This window comes from Metopolophium dirhodum, chromosome 8 (genome assembly GCF_019925205.1).
Source record: "Metopolophium dirhodum isolate CAU chromosome 8, ASM1992520v1, whole genome shotgun sequence".
Lineage (NCBI taxonomy): Eukaryota > Metazoa > Arthropoda > Insecta > Hemiptera > Aphididae > Metopolophium > Metopolophium dirhodum.
The window spans coordinates 8001226-8019316 of NC_083567.1; the positions used below are offsets into that span (position 1 = coordinate 8001226).

At 28.6% G+C, this 18091-nt stretch overlaps 1 protein-coding gene across 1 annotated transcript; it reads right to left on the bottom strand.

The window, feature by feature from the left end:
- Nucleotides 1-2979: 2979 nt before the first annotated feature.
- Nucleotides 2980-15681, bottom strand: LOC132950699 (uncharacterized). Its single transcript, XM_061022238.1, has 22 exons — nucleotides 15550-15681; nucleotides 15308-15464; nucleotides 14993-15178; nucleotides 14678-14827; nucleotides 14420-14579; nucleotides 13688-13864; nucleotides 13413-13606; nucleotides 12774-12939; nucleotides 12264-12445; nucleotides 11750-12018; nucleotides 11500-11667; nucleotides 10669-10724; nucleotides 8298-8449; nucleotides 6583-6762; nucleotides 6187-6336; nucleotides 5880-6039; nucleotides 5612-5797; nucleotides 5197-5390; nucleotides 4696-4861; nucleotides 4131-4312; nucleotides 3478-3746; nucleotides 2980-3422 (listed from the first exon to the last, which is right to left on the bottom strand). Exons 3-22 carry the CDS (start codon nucleotides 15170-15172, stop codon nucleotides 3224-3226), a joined length of 3540 nt encoding a protein of 1179 aa, XP_060878221.1. The 5' UTR covers nucleotides 15173-15178; nucleotides 15308-15464; nucleotides 15550-15681; the 3' UTR covers nucleotides 2980-3223.
- Nucleotides 15682-18091: the final 2410 nt, after the last annotated feature.

An 18091-nucleotide genomic window follows, 5' to 3' on the forward strand; every position in this document is an offset into this window, starting at 1 on the left:
TATATTTTTGCGTGTATACTGTATATAATTTTATATATTATTATGCATGTAATATGTATATAAATTATAAATATGTATTGACAACAATACAAATGATGACTGAATAATACGACATATTGCCGACAGGGCCGGCGTTATACGATTTTGACGGGGGGGGGGGGGGGGGGCGTGAGATCAAGTATTTGCCGACTGAAATATAATTTATGCCAACCCGTAATTTCTTAAAACAAACTATGTGAAGTACCTATAAAAATTCCTGGTTTTTCTGTTTAATAGGTAAGGTGCGCTAAAATAATTTAAATTTGAGAAATATTATATTAAAAATCATTATAAAAAAAATTTTAAAAATAGAACTAAAACATTTTGAACAGTTCTATGCACATAGTCTGTTATACTATTTGTTACTTGTATATTATACAGCCGCTAGCCGTACACATACAAGATTGTCAGGACTATTTTAAGCAGCTCTAAAAAATTAAGTCGTATTATTATGTTCTAATCTATTAATCAGTGCCGTGGCATAGCCCCTACCGACCCGAAATATTAAGACAATTTAAAATGTGTATTATTAAATCAATATATTATAAGGGTTACAGGAACCAAAATCTAAAATAAAACTTCGGCATCTGCATGTTATACTTATGGAAGAACCTAGGTAAACCACCGCCGAGTAAAAATTGATCAGGAACATAATATATTGATACGTGCTTGCCAGTGGTTGTTTTTTAAGTTACCCATTTGGACTGGTCGAAACTTTTACCCCCCCCCCCCCTCTATTAAACACTGAAATGACACCACTGTAATAATAACAATATAGGTAGGCCTACCACACATAGCCCACAGATAGGTGCTTCAGATAGCGATCAGCGATAGCAAACCGATGGACGACGGTACTAAAAAAGTTAGGTTAGGTTAGGTTAGGTATTATATACGTATAGTAATAGGCAGTATTTTGATTTCTAAATCAGTAAACTCTTAAATTGTCAAGTGCGTATAGTCGAAGGCAGCGGGAATAAGGAAAACAAGGAGTTCTTCTTACTTGTATACAAACACATATGTGGAGTCAATAGTCATTGATTAAATAATAAATATCCACTTATATTTAAATTTTTTTATAACATACAAATAGTGTCTGTAATTACCGATTTCGAAATCAAAATACTGCAGAATGCTGAGGACCCGTTCTCGTTTTTATTATTAAAATTATAACCTAAGAAAATCTAGGAAAACAGTTTTTAACAAGTCATATAATCTCTGACAGCTCTCTGTTATTAAAAAAATTCCGACTGATAGTTACAAAAAATTCAAAGGGTCGATAACACATTATCAATGTTGCAGGATAGTTACGCAAATACGTAATGCAAATTACAAATCACTGTAACGAAATTACTATTTAAAAGTTATTTCGAAAGAGTAACGCATTATTTTCGACGTTATTAAAACAATGACAGAAATATGATATGACAATACGTCATAACCTGGATGCTAGGATACTTGAAAAAAAGGAAATTCAATTAAATTTACTAGGTAACGATTTCGAGAATTTTAAACTTTTATATAATAATCAACAATATTATTAAATATCGGAAAATAAAAGAGTTAAGATTCAAAATCAAATTTGAATTCAAATTAATTATGACTTATCACTAAACCAAAGTCTAAAATAATAATTAATATTATTATTTGATATTTATTATGAATGCACGTCCTAGGTTCCTCAGTGTTAAACGGTTATACCTCATCCAATCACCGCATAAGCCGTATAATTTGTATTTGTTCATGTATAACATATTTTACTCATTAACAATGTAACTATACTCAGGCTATACATCATCAATATTCAATGGTATACCATTACTTATTATTGTTATTACTTATTAGTTATAACTACTTATTACTCGTTATGGACTGATTTTGTAATTCATTTTTCTAAATAGTAACGTACGTTTATTTTTTAGAATTTTTTTAAATATCAATATTTTTTGATTAAATTAATTTGGAACGCAATAACTTTTTTAAAAATATTTTTTTTGGAAATTTGTTAACATGGGTATATTCTTAAAGCTATTTACTAATCATATAATTTTCACACTATTTTTGTCATAAGTTTAAGTAGCATCAATTTTTTTTTTGGCCAGTTTTTCTATTACACCTTGTATATAATATGTATATATATGTAACATATTAACCCTAATATTGATATTATATGTGATATTCGATATTGGTAAGTATAATATTTTTATTACAAATTTAATAAAATGTAGCTCGGTATAGGAATGTAGTAAAGTACTGTTGCCTGATATAACTTTTAACAATAATTGTTACCATTGTTTAAATACAATAGGTATACCTAAAATATTGTGTTAAACACATTTAACCAATGTTGCTACCTATACCTACTGATTAAGAGGAAATACTATGTTTTTTGAAAACTTTTAAATTTTTTTTAACTAGTTGAGTGATCAAGAATTTGCTATTTGTGTTCTCCTAAAAATAAAAATGAACTAGGTACACAAGGCAAAGTGACCAAAAGATATAAAAGTCTTTGTAATAGTACACATAACAATGTGTCTAATGTCTACCAAATAACAAAATATTTTTAGCTGAACACACACCACTATTAGGTAGTACCTTTTATTCATAAAAACTGATTAATATGCTGTTAACTGTAAACTTAGATTTTCAAACAAAATATATTTTATATAACTTTGTTAATAAATTGATATCTCAGTCATATATCAAGTAACAACCAAAATTAACACATGATTACAATAATTTATATTTTGTTTCATATTCTAAGGTTTCTCATGACTATACATAGTACATATAGTACTCATCTAAATATTGTAATATAGAATAATAATACAAATAAATAAAATAAAAATTATGTACCTAGGTAGGTATGGGTACTTAAAACCTATAATGATAGATAAGTACACTACATACTTAATATATAAAAGAAAATAATTAACACAACAATAATATCAACACAGTCAAAAATTTATTAAAACAATAAATTAGTTACCTATTCATAGATTATTTTTTATACTTTTATTTGACATAAGCAATCTATACAAACTATCACAATGAGTTTATATGATAATAGATTAATACATTATTTCTACATCATATTCCTCATCCAAGGAACAAATAATTTAATACCAAGGTACCCAAACTATCCTAATTATATGTTTAATTTATTCATTTGAGAATAAATACGTAATCAATGTTCATTTTTAACTGATCCTTGGTCTTCGTTCAATCCAGATAAAAGTGGCAAACTATTCCAAAACTCATACTCGTCAACGTATGGTTTCTCCTTAATCAAGGGAATACTTGTATTGATCAAAACAAATTCATATTTTTCGATATCAAATGTAGGCCATTTTTCTCCATTTACTTTACCGTCAATGGTCATAACGCTAAATTAAAACGTTAAAGTTTTATTAAATGTATTTAATTGAAATGACAACGTACTCGGTGCGTGCGAAATTTGTCCATATGTCCACCATAAGATTTGATACACTGAGGTCCTCTCCCTGTAGGTCGCCACGTTCAGTTGTATAAAATAAACTGGTTACTTCGTCAGCGTGCGTTACCCCTAATTTTTTTGGAAATGGATACGGTCCATATACCGAATTAAACGATACATAGTTCAAATGATCGTATAAGTAATAATACACCGGTCGTGATAACTTGATTGCCATTTTAAAGATACCGTGTAAAAATAGACCACCAGAAATCATCTATAAACATTATAAATTAAATATTCAAATAATTGCCATTGTAATATATTTCCTTTAACAAAACTATTTAAATCATAACTGTTATCTTAAAAACATTACTATAAATGAATATTATTTGAAATGTAATTAAATTAATTAAATATAATTGAGATGACCGTCAGAAGCCATTACAATATAATATATTATATACCTACATATTATATTCAATTTCAAAGTGTACGAGTGTTTTCTACAGAATAGGTTAAAAATTAACATAATATTTAAATATTTAATACATACCTACCTTTAAAATTCTTTTAAAATTAACTAGTACATTAAACCTATTATTATTCATAAAATAATTTTTGAAAACATTTTTTTATTTGACAGAAGACTAAAACATACTTTGACAGCATTCAATGGATCCTTCAAAGTACCGTCTGGGAAATATCTTTCAAATATCTTGTCACCAATTATTGGAATATCTGAATACTTTGTCGTATACCTATACTCTAAAAATGACGATACGTAATGATCAAAATCTTCTTTCAATTCAGTATACACAAGATCAGTTGCGTTATACATTCCTATCAAAAAAACAAACAAAAATTATAACATCAATACATCTGTAAACAAATTGTAATTAAAATTCCTATAAAAGAAGTAATATCTTTCAGACGTTTTCTATTAGTAGTGAACATTTAAAAACCCATAATGCAAAACATAATATTAGGTATTCTTTACCCACCACAAATAATTCACAATAAAACCCTCACGATATTCAAACAATTTTATGACAACTAAAAACTGATAAAATACTATCATTTAATAAGTTATTAGCATACATAATTCCCACCTACCCACCTACTCAAATGTAGGGTTAGGCATGATAACCCCTTTTTCCGCGCAACACTGTTCTTACCTACCGGCTATCAACAGTTGCAGGTAGAATATAAACGTAATCACTTACTAGAAGCAAAAAGACCACCCTCTCCAGAGTTCATTCCCATTAAAACTGGAACTTTCGATATTTGTTCAAAGTCCAGTAAAGGATATTTACATAAAAACGATTCTTTTTTCTTATTACAATTTTCAGCAACAGGCATGAAATTAATTATCGGATAATTTCTCCACTCCTGTAAAAATACATAAAATAGAATAAATAAAAACATATAATTTCTAAAAGTTTGACCGTGAACTTATACGTCCCTCAACTGGTACAATTTAGAGCTAATGTGAGGTATGCAGAAGTAACCGCATGGCGCCAAGGAGGATAATCCAGGAGATTTCGAGTCATTGTTAAAATATTTAATTAGTTAAATAAATATAAGTATAGAACATGTATTAGGTACAAACTGTGATAGACACAGTTTTGAATTAAGTATTTAATCAATTGGAAAACGTATTTACACAAATTAGTAGATAGGTATAATTGTTTAACTTCTTTAATGTTCAAATATGATATACTTACAAAAAAACTGTTATATAAGTTCACTAAAACGTTCGCAGGTACTTCTTTTAAACATTTAATCATTTGTTTTGGGTCTAGAGAGCATCCAGCAATAGTTGATACAGCTAAAGCCCTTCGTTTTGCCCATCCTGGTGGTGATACACTCCAAAGGTTTAATGGTGATGCACTTTCCATGATTGCTTTGTGGAACAACCCTATAACATTTAAGAATTAAAGGGCCCGCTCTTACAATGTCCGGTTTAGTGTCGGTTAACGGTCACTTAACGCTAACAGATAAGTTAGATAATAGATGTTATAACCGGCATAATTCCACCAGTTAAGTTTTCGTTAACTATAACCGGACATTGTAAGAACGGGCCTAAGTTTAATTGTACAATGATATTTTAATACACTCGTATTAAAACCTATGTAATACCTTTGCTCATTGGTGATAACAAATGTAAACCAACAGAAGCACTTCCAGCACTTTGCCCAAATAATGTAACTTTTTTTGGGTCTCCACCAAATTTACCAATATTTTTTTGGACCCACTTTAGTGCTAAAACTTGGTCTTTCATACCATAATTACCGGGTAAGTCATCGTTTTCAGTACTTAAAAAACCTTAAAAAATATTCATAATTAACGTATACAAAATATAATATTATATGATAATTACTAAATAATACTTAAATAACGTATATACCGAGAATTCCAAGTCTGTAATTAAGGGTAACTAGAACTATATCCTTGTCTAACAAATAATGGGGACCGTATAAACTTAAACCTCCCGAACCCGAAAAATAACCTCCACCGGCAATCCAAAACATGACTGGAAGCAGTTCTCGATCGCCTTTTTTTGGTATCTAAAAATATCATAGTATAATACTAAACAAGATTTTTTAATTTTAAATAACTAAATTAATATATTTTCAACTAATTGATTAGATACAAACTTATTTTTTAATTTTTTTGAGATTAAAACTGTAATGTATTTTATATTATTTGATTACTTTTGGAGTGTACACATTGAGATATAGACAGTCCTCTGCACCGACAAGGATATCCGCTTGTTGATAATAAAACAAGTTCTTCTGAATACACACTTGTGGCTCGGTAGTAGCATTTAAAATACCTATCCACGGATCTGCTGGTACTGGATCCTAATAACAATAATCCAAATTGCATTTAAGGAAATTTTAATACAGGATGTTTTAAGGAGTTTAGTGTAGGCAATGGTGTGTCCAAGTCTCAAGTTTTAAACAATCATTAGTGGATCGTGTATGTAGATTGAATGCATTACTAAAAATGTAATAAAATGTATTACTACTCACTGTAACGCTGTACCTAATCTACTAAATACAATTTTTAAAAGGTATTTAGTTATTACAACTGAAAGTATGTTTTACCTTAAACCTAAGATCCCCGGTAGGTGACTTGGCATAGGGTATTCCCTGAAATGCTTTGAATTCTCGTCCATTTCTTGACCTCAGGCTACTACCAGTCAATTTTCCTTGGTCTATATGTAACACTTCTTCCACGCCAAATACAAACCCGAAAAATAATGTAAAAATAATACATTTTTCCATTTTTACCTGAAATAAAAAAATGTATATCTAATTACAGAATATTGTTTTATTAATTTTATGACACAGAATTCCCATTCAAAAATAATAATATGAAGTTACAGCTTTACTTTATTTACTATACAAATGTGTTTATGGAATAAAAACAACACTAATTATGAAAACTTGAACCATTTTCCATTAACGATGATAATGTATATTAAATATGATTTCTTATAAATATTTAGTTAATTAATTAATTAATAGTTCAGAAAAATGAAAGATGTGTATTATTAAATAATATTCATTGTTTTATACTATATCTTAGGTTTAAGAAAAATATACTTAAAATAAAACAAATTTGTTTTAATTGCATTACAATATTGACGAAAACGGAAATACCCTATTAATAATCTAATAAACGATTTATAATTTTATAAATATAAAATGTAATGTACAATGTATAATAATTATAACAATAATTTATTATAGTGTACAAACACATAACATACTTTATAGAATATCACTTGGAAATAATATTTTCTAAGACCAATCGATTAATCGAAAAATTAACACAGTTATAAAATAATACTATTTTAAAGACGACTTAGTCCATTCAAATAATAATATAAATTCGTTGTAATAACGTTAGATACAACACATAGATTCAAATTGAATCACCAGAGAGCAAAACAGTAGTAAGTTATTGATTTATAGTCTCACTAAGTTGTAAACTCGGCAATCAACGATGGATATTATATAGATTAATTACTAGTTTGTTACATATTGCTGGCTCAGGTCAAGGTGTTTTCAATCACTGAAAAAATAACGAATAGGTAAATATTTGGGCAATCTTATAGGGTTAAGAGGTGAAAGTTATATGAGATATGGCTGATAAATATAAATCTTTTCTAGAATAAAAAAAGCTATTGAGCTTAAATTTGACTTGTAATAATTTCATTATAAATCATTCAAATACATAGTAAAATACTAAAATACATACTCAAGGTCATAATGTAAAAATCAACATTCAGTTTTTGATTTAAGTAATAATAGTACCTACTAAAAACTAATACTTATATCTATTTCGTTAATCAAAGTATTTTGACTACTCCAAAAGGCGATGACAGACATTTAAAAAAACACCCATAATTTTAATATCAATACTATCAATACTATAACATCATTGCTCCGCTCTCGAATCTAAAAGATAATTGGTGAGAGGCACACGTGTTTCCACGGGAATAATACATTTTAAAAAACAAAAAATGAAAGTATGTTAAAATGGAATAGGAGAGTGCCGTTTATGCGGATTTACGTTGTAAATTTAGGGCAGAAATATTTCCCTAAAAAGTACATACTTCCCAACCATTTTAAAACTAAACTAAGTAATATTAGGTAGACAGGTAGTCAGTGGCAGCTATCCTATACCTCAAGTGTATCGATGGATACACATGATTTTGGGGTGGGTGGGTAGTTGGGCGACTGCTTGACATATTATAGGTATTATATTATAATATAGTGTAAATAGCAAATAGTATGCATAATTACAGACATACAGTACTTGCTGTATTCACTATTGCACCAAGTAACTGAATTAAGTTTACAAATCTCTGTACGCTGTAGCTGGTTGTAGTAGCAATAATAAGAGACATGCAGCATGCACTGACGCTGGGGGAATAGTCTATACTTTCATTTTTATTAAGTGTGTCTATAAAAATTAAATACCATTATAATTTTAAGTTTTTAAATAGATAAGTATAAATTGTTTAGTGTCTAATCATATTTTTATGTTTTGTTAACATTAAACTTGAATGATCTGAAATACCTAGGTACTCTAACATTCATATAAAACATTTTAGCTAAACAAATATAGTTGTATAATAATACATTTATATGTATACTATGTGTGTAAGGACATGTTGGTGGGTGGGTGTCCACAGATTTTATTAATTTGGATACACATGGTAAATTTACTGTAGCCGCCATTGCAGGTAGTCCTCGCTGACTAATAATGATAACCTCAAATGTAATTAAATTTAATAATTAATAATGAAATATTAATATCCTAAAGCCAGGTTACATAAAAAATTGATTTGTTTCATGGTTCAATAAAATTTAATTGACCAATCATGGACCCACGTCCCACTAAATCTTGTTTAATAGCAACGATTAACTTGCTAGTCGCTATATATAATTGATTCATTAGTATTACTTATAGGCTGGCACACCATATTATCTCTAGATCGTTTTTCCTAACATTGAACTCAAATTTAAGTTATAACACATCTATTTATTAAGTGTATTATGAATCATCTACGCCTTTGAATAACAGTTTATAACACGAAAATTATTCTATAATCTTAAATATTATTAGTACGCCTCAATTAATCAAAAAAGTAGTTATAATTAAAGAAGTATATTGAAATATTTATTGAGATCATTTTTAGCTAAAATTCAAACCTAACTTTCCTATACAAATATACTAATGAGTCGTCCTTAGATCATATTATACTGGTATAAAAAAAAAATTTAATATAAATATAAACTAATTTATTAATTAACTAGCTGATTCCGCACACTTCATAGCCTGTAAAAAATTACAACTCTTTAAAATATTGTGGTTGTTCAACTACTTTGGGCGTAACTTGCTGCGGTAAGTTCAATTCAGCTAACCTGGTAGGCAATCCGACTACGTCAGATCGCAGACAAAGTGCAACAGCGAATCAAGACACGCCGATGAGTGGCTATAAGTTCAACTCAGCCACCTTGGAAGGCAAAGTGTGAAAATTCGATTTAATGCATGCTTGTACCTGATTTGCTCGATTAACACATTTCATCCAATATACAACAAAAATAACCAATAAGAACCATTTATAAACAAACATTTTCATCGTAAATCTCAAAATCCCTTTTTGAGGACTTCCCCGGGCTCCTATTGGCCGTAGCGTGATGTTATATAACCTAACTATAGCCTTTCTCGATAAATGGACTATCCAACACAAAAATAATTTTTCAATTCGAACCACTATTTTCTGAGCTTAGCGCATTCAACCAAACAAACTCTTCAGCTTCATAATATTAATATGGATATTATGTTAGTATTACTTTTAATAATTGTCATTTTTAAGGTATAAATGTAATAAATATATGTTTGAAAAATATAATAACAAGTAAACAATGTATTATATGACAACTATAACCTGTTAATCTTTCTAATCAAACCAAGTATACCTATAACATAAAATTATATTATAATTATTTTTCGATTTAATTAACTGTATAATCAACGAAATAATACTATAATAGTATAATATTTATTGTACGGCGTTGGCATGGACTGTTATTTCCGTGGACTTTTTTTCCGTTAGATTTTTATGATACAAAAGTGAATCTAGTTAGTACTTTAAGGGCCTAAAATTGTGTGCAGTAGTAAATTTAAAAGTGTGCGGTACTTATTTTCGGCTTTTATAAATTTTTATTTGATTAATATTCAATATTGGTTATTGAAAAATACTAATTAGCATATTATATTCGTTTAAAATCCTTAACGATAAAAATAATACCGACTACACCATATTCTGGGCGGCTTATAATATAATAAGTATATTAACCCAAGCTATTTCGTTTTTAATTTAAAAATGTTCAGTCATAATAGTCATAATATAGCCATATGTAGGTATCAAGGAATTTTATAGAAGATTGTCTTAGATTGTATTTATTATAACTAGTTATTAATGAATAGAATAGAAAAAACAATTATGCAATGAAGTTATATATGGAATGTGCACCACTAGATCTATGTTCATTATTTTAAAATATTTTGGTGTGGAATAAGGTGTGCAGAAGCAAAATATCGAATTTTTAAGCAAAATCAGTTTTTGACAAAATCGATTTTGTTTATTCATCAGATATTATTTTTATATTTACTCGCTAACAGTACTCGTATAGTCGTATCAGTCGTATCGTCAAACAGTTTATAATCGCTATTGATATTCTTAGAAGTTTAATGGAAATTACGATTTTATAGACAGATGATGATATTATGTAATGGATATATATAAATATATATAATATATTATTAAATTTTTACTGTGAAAAAAATTCAAAACGCAATTTATGCAAATTATATTTATTTTTAAATAAACACGAATGACCTAATCTCGAGGTTTTTTTTTTTGGGGGGGGGGGGTCTTGAGTCTTGACCAACCCCCTCCCCCCCCCCCCCCCAATGGTTCCACGACTGGTTAAAACAAAAATAAAATTATAAAAGCCAATGAAATTGAACTTGAACTTGTTTATGTTTAATTATTATATAATGGAGATATTATTATGTTTGGGGGATAAGAAGTTTTTCCTTTTTCATTCAACTATTTCGTCTAATTGTTTTAATATTTTTTTCATTATAAGATGTTATAAAAAACGGTTTGAAGGATTGAAGTCCAAACTTACTTGACTGACAATCTATTTTTATTTCATGGTTTAAATCTTAAAAGCCAAAAACAGAACACTTTAAATTTGTAACAAATAGTAATATTTGATGTAATACACTTTCTATGAAATGAATAGTATAATACTACAGTAATTCACTAAAACTATGATTAGTAAATAATATAGTGTATAAATTATAAAATGTAGGTAAAATTATGATTTTTTTCTTATTTCCCATAGGTATATTAGGCTGATGTAGATAATACATTTGACTAAGATCTATTTGTTTTTTATACTCTTACAAATTAAAGGTAATTTTTACACTAAAACTAATTCAATCCAGACAATAGTGGCAAATTATTCCAAAATTCGTATTCTTCTACGTACGGTCTCTCACATTTTATAGGGCGACTTGAATTTATTAAAATAAATTCATATTTATTGGTATCAAATGTTGGCCATTTTTCTCCATTATCGGTGCCGTCAATAGTGAGAATGCTAAAAAAAATAATTAATTAAATTAATTAAACGATGCATATTTTATTATGCTGATACTGCTGGAATAATAACGATAACGTACTCTTTAGTAGCGAAATTTGTCCATATATTAACCATCAGAATTGAAACACGTAGGTCCTCTCCTTGTAAGTCTCCCAATCCTGCTCTTAAGAATAGACTTGTCGTATCGTCGGCGTGAGTTACACCTAATTTTTTTGGAAATGGATATGGTCCATAAAACGAATTATAAGATACATAATTCAAATGATCGTAAATGTAATAATAAACTGATGACGACAGCTCAATTGCCATTTTAAAAACACCATGTAAAATCAGTCCACTTGAAAACATCTGATAAAATCAAAAATACAATTTTAATTTAATGACTTATAACTGATTTATAACTTTTTACTTCGAACACAAGCAACTATAACATGACTGTAATGTCCAATATTATTATATTAACTGAATAGGTATTGCTAAGAAAATACGTTAAAATATGTAAATAATTCTAGTATTCATATTTTAATATTTTATATAGGTAACATTAATTTAAATGATTTTATTATTTGACACAATATTCAATTAGTACTTACTTTAACAGCATTCAAAGGATCTTCAAAGGTACCATCAGGAAAGTATCGTTCAAATATCTTGTCCCCAATTACTGAAATATCTGAATACTTTGTCGTATATCTATACTGCAACAATGATGATATATAATGATCAAAATCATCTAAGAACTCTGTATACACAAGATTAGTCTCGTTATACATTCCTAAAAAAAAAAATATATATTATTTAATTTTATTTATTCCTGTGAGCAAATTGTGGTTGTTTTTGATGAGTTCTAAAAAAATAATAACTAATGCCAGATATTAAACGAATATAAAATGGCCCAAGACTTTCAACTACCGTATACTAAAGAACCTTGTATTTGAAGCATTAATCTAACAAAAATAAATAAATATAAAATAATTTTAACTTATAAAAAAGTAATTTATTTTCATGTTAAATAATGACTAAAAGCTATATCGTTTTTATTTCCAATATTACCTATTATTTATTACCATTTACCAACACTATTATAATACATGATTACTCACGAGAAGCAAAAATACCACCTTCTCCAGAGTTCATTCCTATTAGTACTGGAACTTTGGATTCTTGTTTAAAGTCAAGCAGAGGATATTTGCACAAAAATGATTCTTTTTGACCAACACAGTTTTCAACCACAGGTATTAAATTAATTACCGGATAATTTCTCCACTCCTATAACGATTTTTATAATAATTAAACTAATTTTCAGACGTTCAATATATTTCGAGCGCTGGAATAAATGTATAAAATCAACTAAGTACCAGCTATACCCTGCAGTGGTGTGCTGAACATTTATAAACCATGATGCCCAGCATACATTTCAGTACCTACTCACACAGTAAATATTTAAATTTTTGTTTTATGTTATTGGTTACCATAATGTATCCAACCACCCCACCCCAAAAACAAAATCCACCATCACACCTAGGTGTCATAAAACCCCGTTCAGCACGCCTACACTATATGAATCAGTGTATTATGCTATTACATATTTACATCATAAAACCACTAAAAAATTATGTATTTAGACATTTAATTGAAAACTTTAATTTTTTAGCTCGAAAGTGAAATGGTAAGTGCCTACTTCTTATATTATTTATCATTTTCAATATTGTTTAAATATACAATTATAATATGATATTTACAAAAATACTGTTGTATAAATCCACTAATACGTTCACAGGCACTTGTTTTAAACACTGAACCATTTTTTTTGGCTCCACGGGACATCCAGAAAAAGTTGATATGGCAGAAGCTCTTCGTCTAGCCCAGCCAGGTGGAGATACACCCCATAAGTTTAATGGCGTTCCACTAGCCATAATTGCTTTATGAAACAATCCTTAAAATAAAATGACATTGAAATGCTTTAACATTTGATCACATAGTTAAACGTTATACCAATGCAATGTGTTGAATGTACCTTTGCTCATAGGTGACAAAATATGTAATCCAACACCAGCGCTTCGACCAAACAATGTTACTTTTTTGGGATCCCCACCAAATTTGTCAATATTATTTTTGACCCATTTCAATGCTAAGACTTGATCTTTCATACCATAATTACCTGGTAAAACTTCGTCTTCCGTACTTAAAAAGCCTGAAAATATTAACTAAAACTATAAGTAAATATATTAAAGTCGTATTATTAAATTATATTTAATTTTCCAGATTTGTGACTTTATTACACAATATTTATCTAAGATAGGTAGGTACTATCACGTATTCATTTTTAGACTGAGTAATGTAAAATGAGTTATCCTACCTAACTAATATTATTAGTCATTATGTGACATATTATAAAAACTAGATTTCCAGATAGATTAAAACAAATTTGTTAGTTTATTATTATTATTATCTATGTACCTATTATACATATTAGGTGACTGGTGACTATAATCAATCTAATAACAATACACAATTGTAGTAGGTAGGTAGTCAATATTAGTTCCATACAACATACATAATATATCCGTATCTGACATTCCATATGTGTGTAGTGTGTGCTTATACCTATGTTTATATCGTATGTATTATATGATCCAGGTTAGGTCTTAGATAATACATAAGACAGATACAATTCCACTTCATGAGAAAAAAAAGATTTCACTAAGTGGATGCGACATATAAACTTAAATAAATGAATATAATATACCGAGAGCTCCAAGTCTGTAATTTATGGTAACGAGAACGATATCCTTGTCTAACAAATATTGAGGACCGTACAAACTCAAACTTCCGCCATCTGCAAAATAACCACCTACAGCTATCCAAAACATAACGGGAAGCAATTTTTGTTCACCATTTTTCGGAATCTAAAAATATTATAATAATGGAAACTTTTTGCTTATAAACGGTGGACATTTATTTTGTTTTAACGAATTACGATGGTTGAACTACTCTGCACGATTACCTTAGGTGTATACACGTTTAGATATAGACAATCCTCTACGCCGACGACATTATCGGCTTCTTTATAATAGAATAAATTCTTCTGAATACACACTTGTGGCTCAGTAGTAGCATTAAAAATACCTGTCCATGGATCAGCTGGTTCTGGATCCTATACAATAATAATCTGATTTTAATCCAGTTAAAGATGACGCTACACGGGGGTATTTGCTAAACATTTTCATATTTAAAATTTCTTTTCTTCTATTGCAGCCATTAAAATATATTTCAATCAGTATATTATGTTTAATATACGTAATAAATATTTATGGCTTACCTCAAATCTAAGATCTCTAACGGGTGGTTTGGCATAGGGTATTCCCTGAAATGCGTTGAATTCTCTTCCATTTCTTGAATTCAAAATACTTCCTCGTATTTTTCCTTGGCTTAATTGTAAAATATCATCTGTACCATGTACGAGACCAAAAAGTAATGAGAAAACACCAAATATTTTCATATTTAACTGCAATATTATATGAAATGTTTACTTAATATTTTACATACATTTTTACAAAACGGCTCCATATTATAGAACAAAACATATACAAATATAAAATGAACCAACAACGTATAATAGTACATTAGTACTTACAACAAAGATGTGTTATATTGATATATTTAAGAATATCCACTCGAGTTTAATTTTTCGATAATACAAATTACAAGCAATATTTGATGAAATAGATTGGTATGTATAATACATCAGAGCATAATAGCTCAATATAGTTTGAAAATAACATTAAAACCGACTTTAATAATATTATGAAACAATTGAAGTAAATTAATCAATTGAAAAATATTATAATATTAAATCAAAGTTTTTAAAGTTCTTACCGTCTGCAGATTTTTGTAAGAATGATACCAAATATTAATGCACAAATATGTACTATGAAAAAAACGATAACTATAGTTAATGCTTTATACTAACACAATGTTGTACAATCAGCAATCGGCGGTAGATGTTATACGTTGACCGGCCATTTTCGGTTTCAGTTCAGGATTGTTTTGATCACCGAAAAACTGAGCTCTATTTAGGGTCAATAGGTGAAGTAGGTGATGTATAAATAATAATAAATTATAGTAAAAACTATTAAAATTATTTCTTCAGTCAATTGACTTTTGCACCTGAAATATTCAATGTTAGATAAATTATAACCATAATATACACCAGATACCTACAGTTTAAATAATTGTGATAATATATAACACATTTTATACGATATACGACTCAGGAATGTTTGTGTTTTGTATAAACTTCAACGTTTAGCAGTAGCTATAACGGAACAAACATGTAATTGAAGATATAGTAGATACATCTTGTTGTTGATTTTCGGTAACTTAATCTTAATTTAAACTTAATCTCAAACCATTTTTCCAATGTATATAATTTATATTATTCAAAGTTAGTAAATTATTAGAAAATATTTTAATCTTATTATTTGTATAGTAATAAGTAGGTATTATATTGAGTTATTATTGTAATATATTATATAGCGAACATTCACTATCTTGAATAATTATGTTTATCAAAAATATAGAAATAAAATTATTTTTAAAATTCATAAAAAATATTGACTGACGCAAGTCGTCAACGTTTTGTTTCCCAATAAAATAATAACTGTATATATTATTTGTAAAAAATTAATTTTTACTTTAAAAAAGTCTATCAAGTACCTATAATGATTAACAGATTATATAAATATAGATTATCAAACATTTAAATGATAATCACGTACTAACCATACTCTCTAAAATTTTAAAGCTTCTTATAATATTTAAATATTTGATAAAATTAAATTAGTATTTAAAAATATTTATGGTATTCAATTTACCTAATATTGATAATATTGAATAAACATGGTATAATTTTCAAAATGTTTGGGCTATAGACGATTGAAAAGTTTGATTTATTTTTTTTTTCAATAAATGTCGATACAAAAAGCTTGAAAATTTAATACAAGGCTCCTACTATATTGTTACAATGATTCTGTAGTTATAAATAAATGTGGGTGGTGGGTTAGGTTAGCAGCGTTTTTTAATCAGGTGGATGAAACCACAATACAGATACTCTAATTCCAATTTCCAATACAGGCTACAGAGTAACTACGGCCTGCCACCTGGTAAGGGCGTTCTCACGTCATCAACGTGGCCACGTCATATCTACCCATTTGGCCTTATTTTTGTCATATAAAATATATGATAAAGCAATGATTATATATTTACCGCACTGTTAAATAACGTGGTCTGAGAACAGTCAACAATTTATTCATATCACCCTTTCAAAAAAATTGAGCACGCCACCGCGGCTTGAGTGTGACAGGCGATAATCAACCTTATAGTGGAGCAAAAGTAAGGGTTAACAAAACAGCTATATCATAGTATTAAATTTAAAAATAATCACGAAACTGAGTCTCGGTTAAAACTAAAATAATTATATACAGGGGGACAGAGTGGCTGAGCGGACTAAGGCGTCGGCTGCGACGCAGCCGACGCTGGTTCGATACCTCTGTCGCGGGTGGCATTTTTCTTCGGGCAATTTTTAGTTTTCAATTTTTTCTAAAAATATTAATAAAATGTTGTTAGTTAAAAACATAACCTACAAGGCTCCTATTATATTGTTACAATAGCAGTTAAAAAATATTAAAAATACATAAGTCACAATTTTCTTTTTTATAAGCATTTAAAGTTCGTATTTTGACACAATACGTAAAAATGACGAAAATTTGAAAATTATTTTAAGTTATAAATTCGTAAAAATTGTTCTTTTTAATCTAAGATTTGAAAATTGAATACAAGATTGCTCATAAGTTTGTCTTCCTTTATCAAAAAAAAATGTCTACAAGAAAGTCAAATTAAATTGTTGTGAGTTTTAGATACTTGATTTTACCAAAGTTTTTGTGACTATTAAATTTCAGTGCCGCTGATTAGGGGGGTGTGGGGGGCTTCGCCCCCACGGTGTATTTTACACTTTGATTTTCTAGGACTCTAGCCCCTGTAACTATTCAATCCTAGTTACGCCCATGTTTGTCGTCAAGACAGGCTACATCGCTGCGAGTTGTTGTACGCCGCTCCCGCTCGTAATGCTGTTTTTATACCATGGAGTAAGATTTCTAAGGGTAAATTTATTACTCCATGTGTTATACACAGTTCTTGTCTAGTAGTATAAGGTCTATGGTATTATGCCTCATATCATGAACTATCTTACTATTATCTTAGTTCATGCACATATTAATAAATTATTATCATTATTCGCTTCGTATCATTTTGTATTGTTTACTTTCCGCGGCCAACACCCTTTTCATTATTAATTAATAGTATTGTTCGCACGTAAAACGTCTTTCCGCTATTGCAGCGTACATTTTTCTTCGTCGTTTCT

Excerpts from the sequence above, each read along its gene's own strand:
- LOC132950699 (XM_061022238.1), bottom strand. The coding sequence starts at position 15,172 with ATGAAAATATTTGGTGTTTTCTCATTACTTTTTGGTCTCGTACATGGT. Across the intron at positions 5,391-5,611 it reads GTTATCACCAATGAGCAAAG|GGTTGTTCCACAAAGCAATC; the intron begins GTATTACATAGG and ends TAAATGTTATAG. Across the intron at positions 4,862-5,196 it reads ACTTATATAACAGTTTTTTT|GAGTGGAGAAATTATCCGAT; the intron begins GTAAGTATATCA and ends GTATTTTTACAG.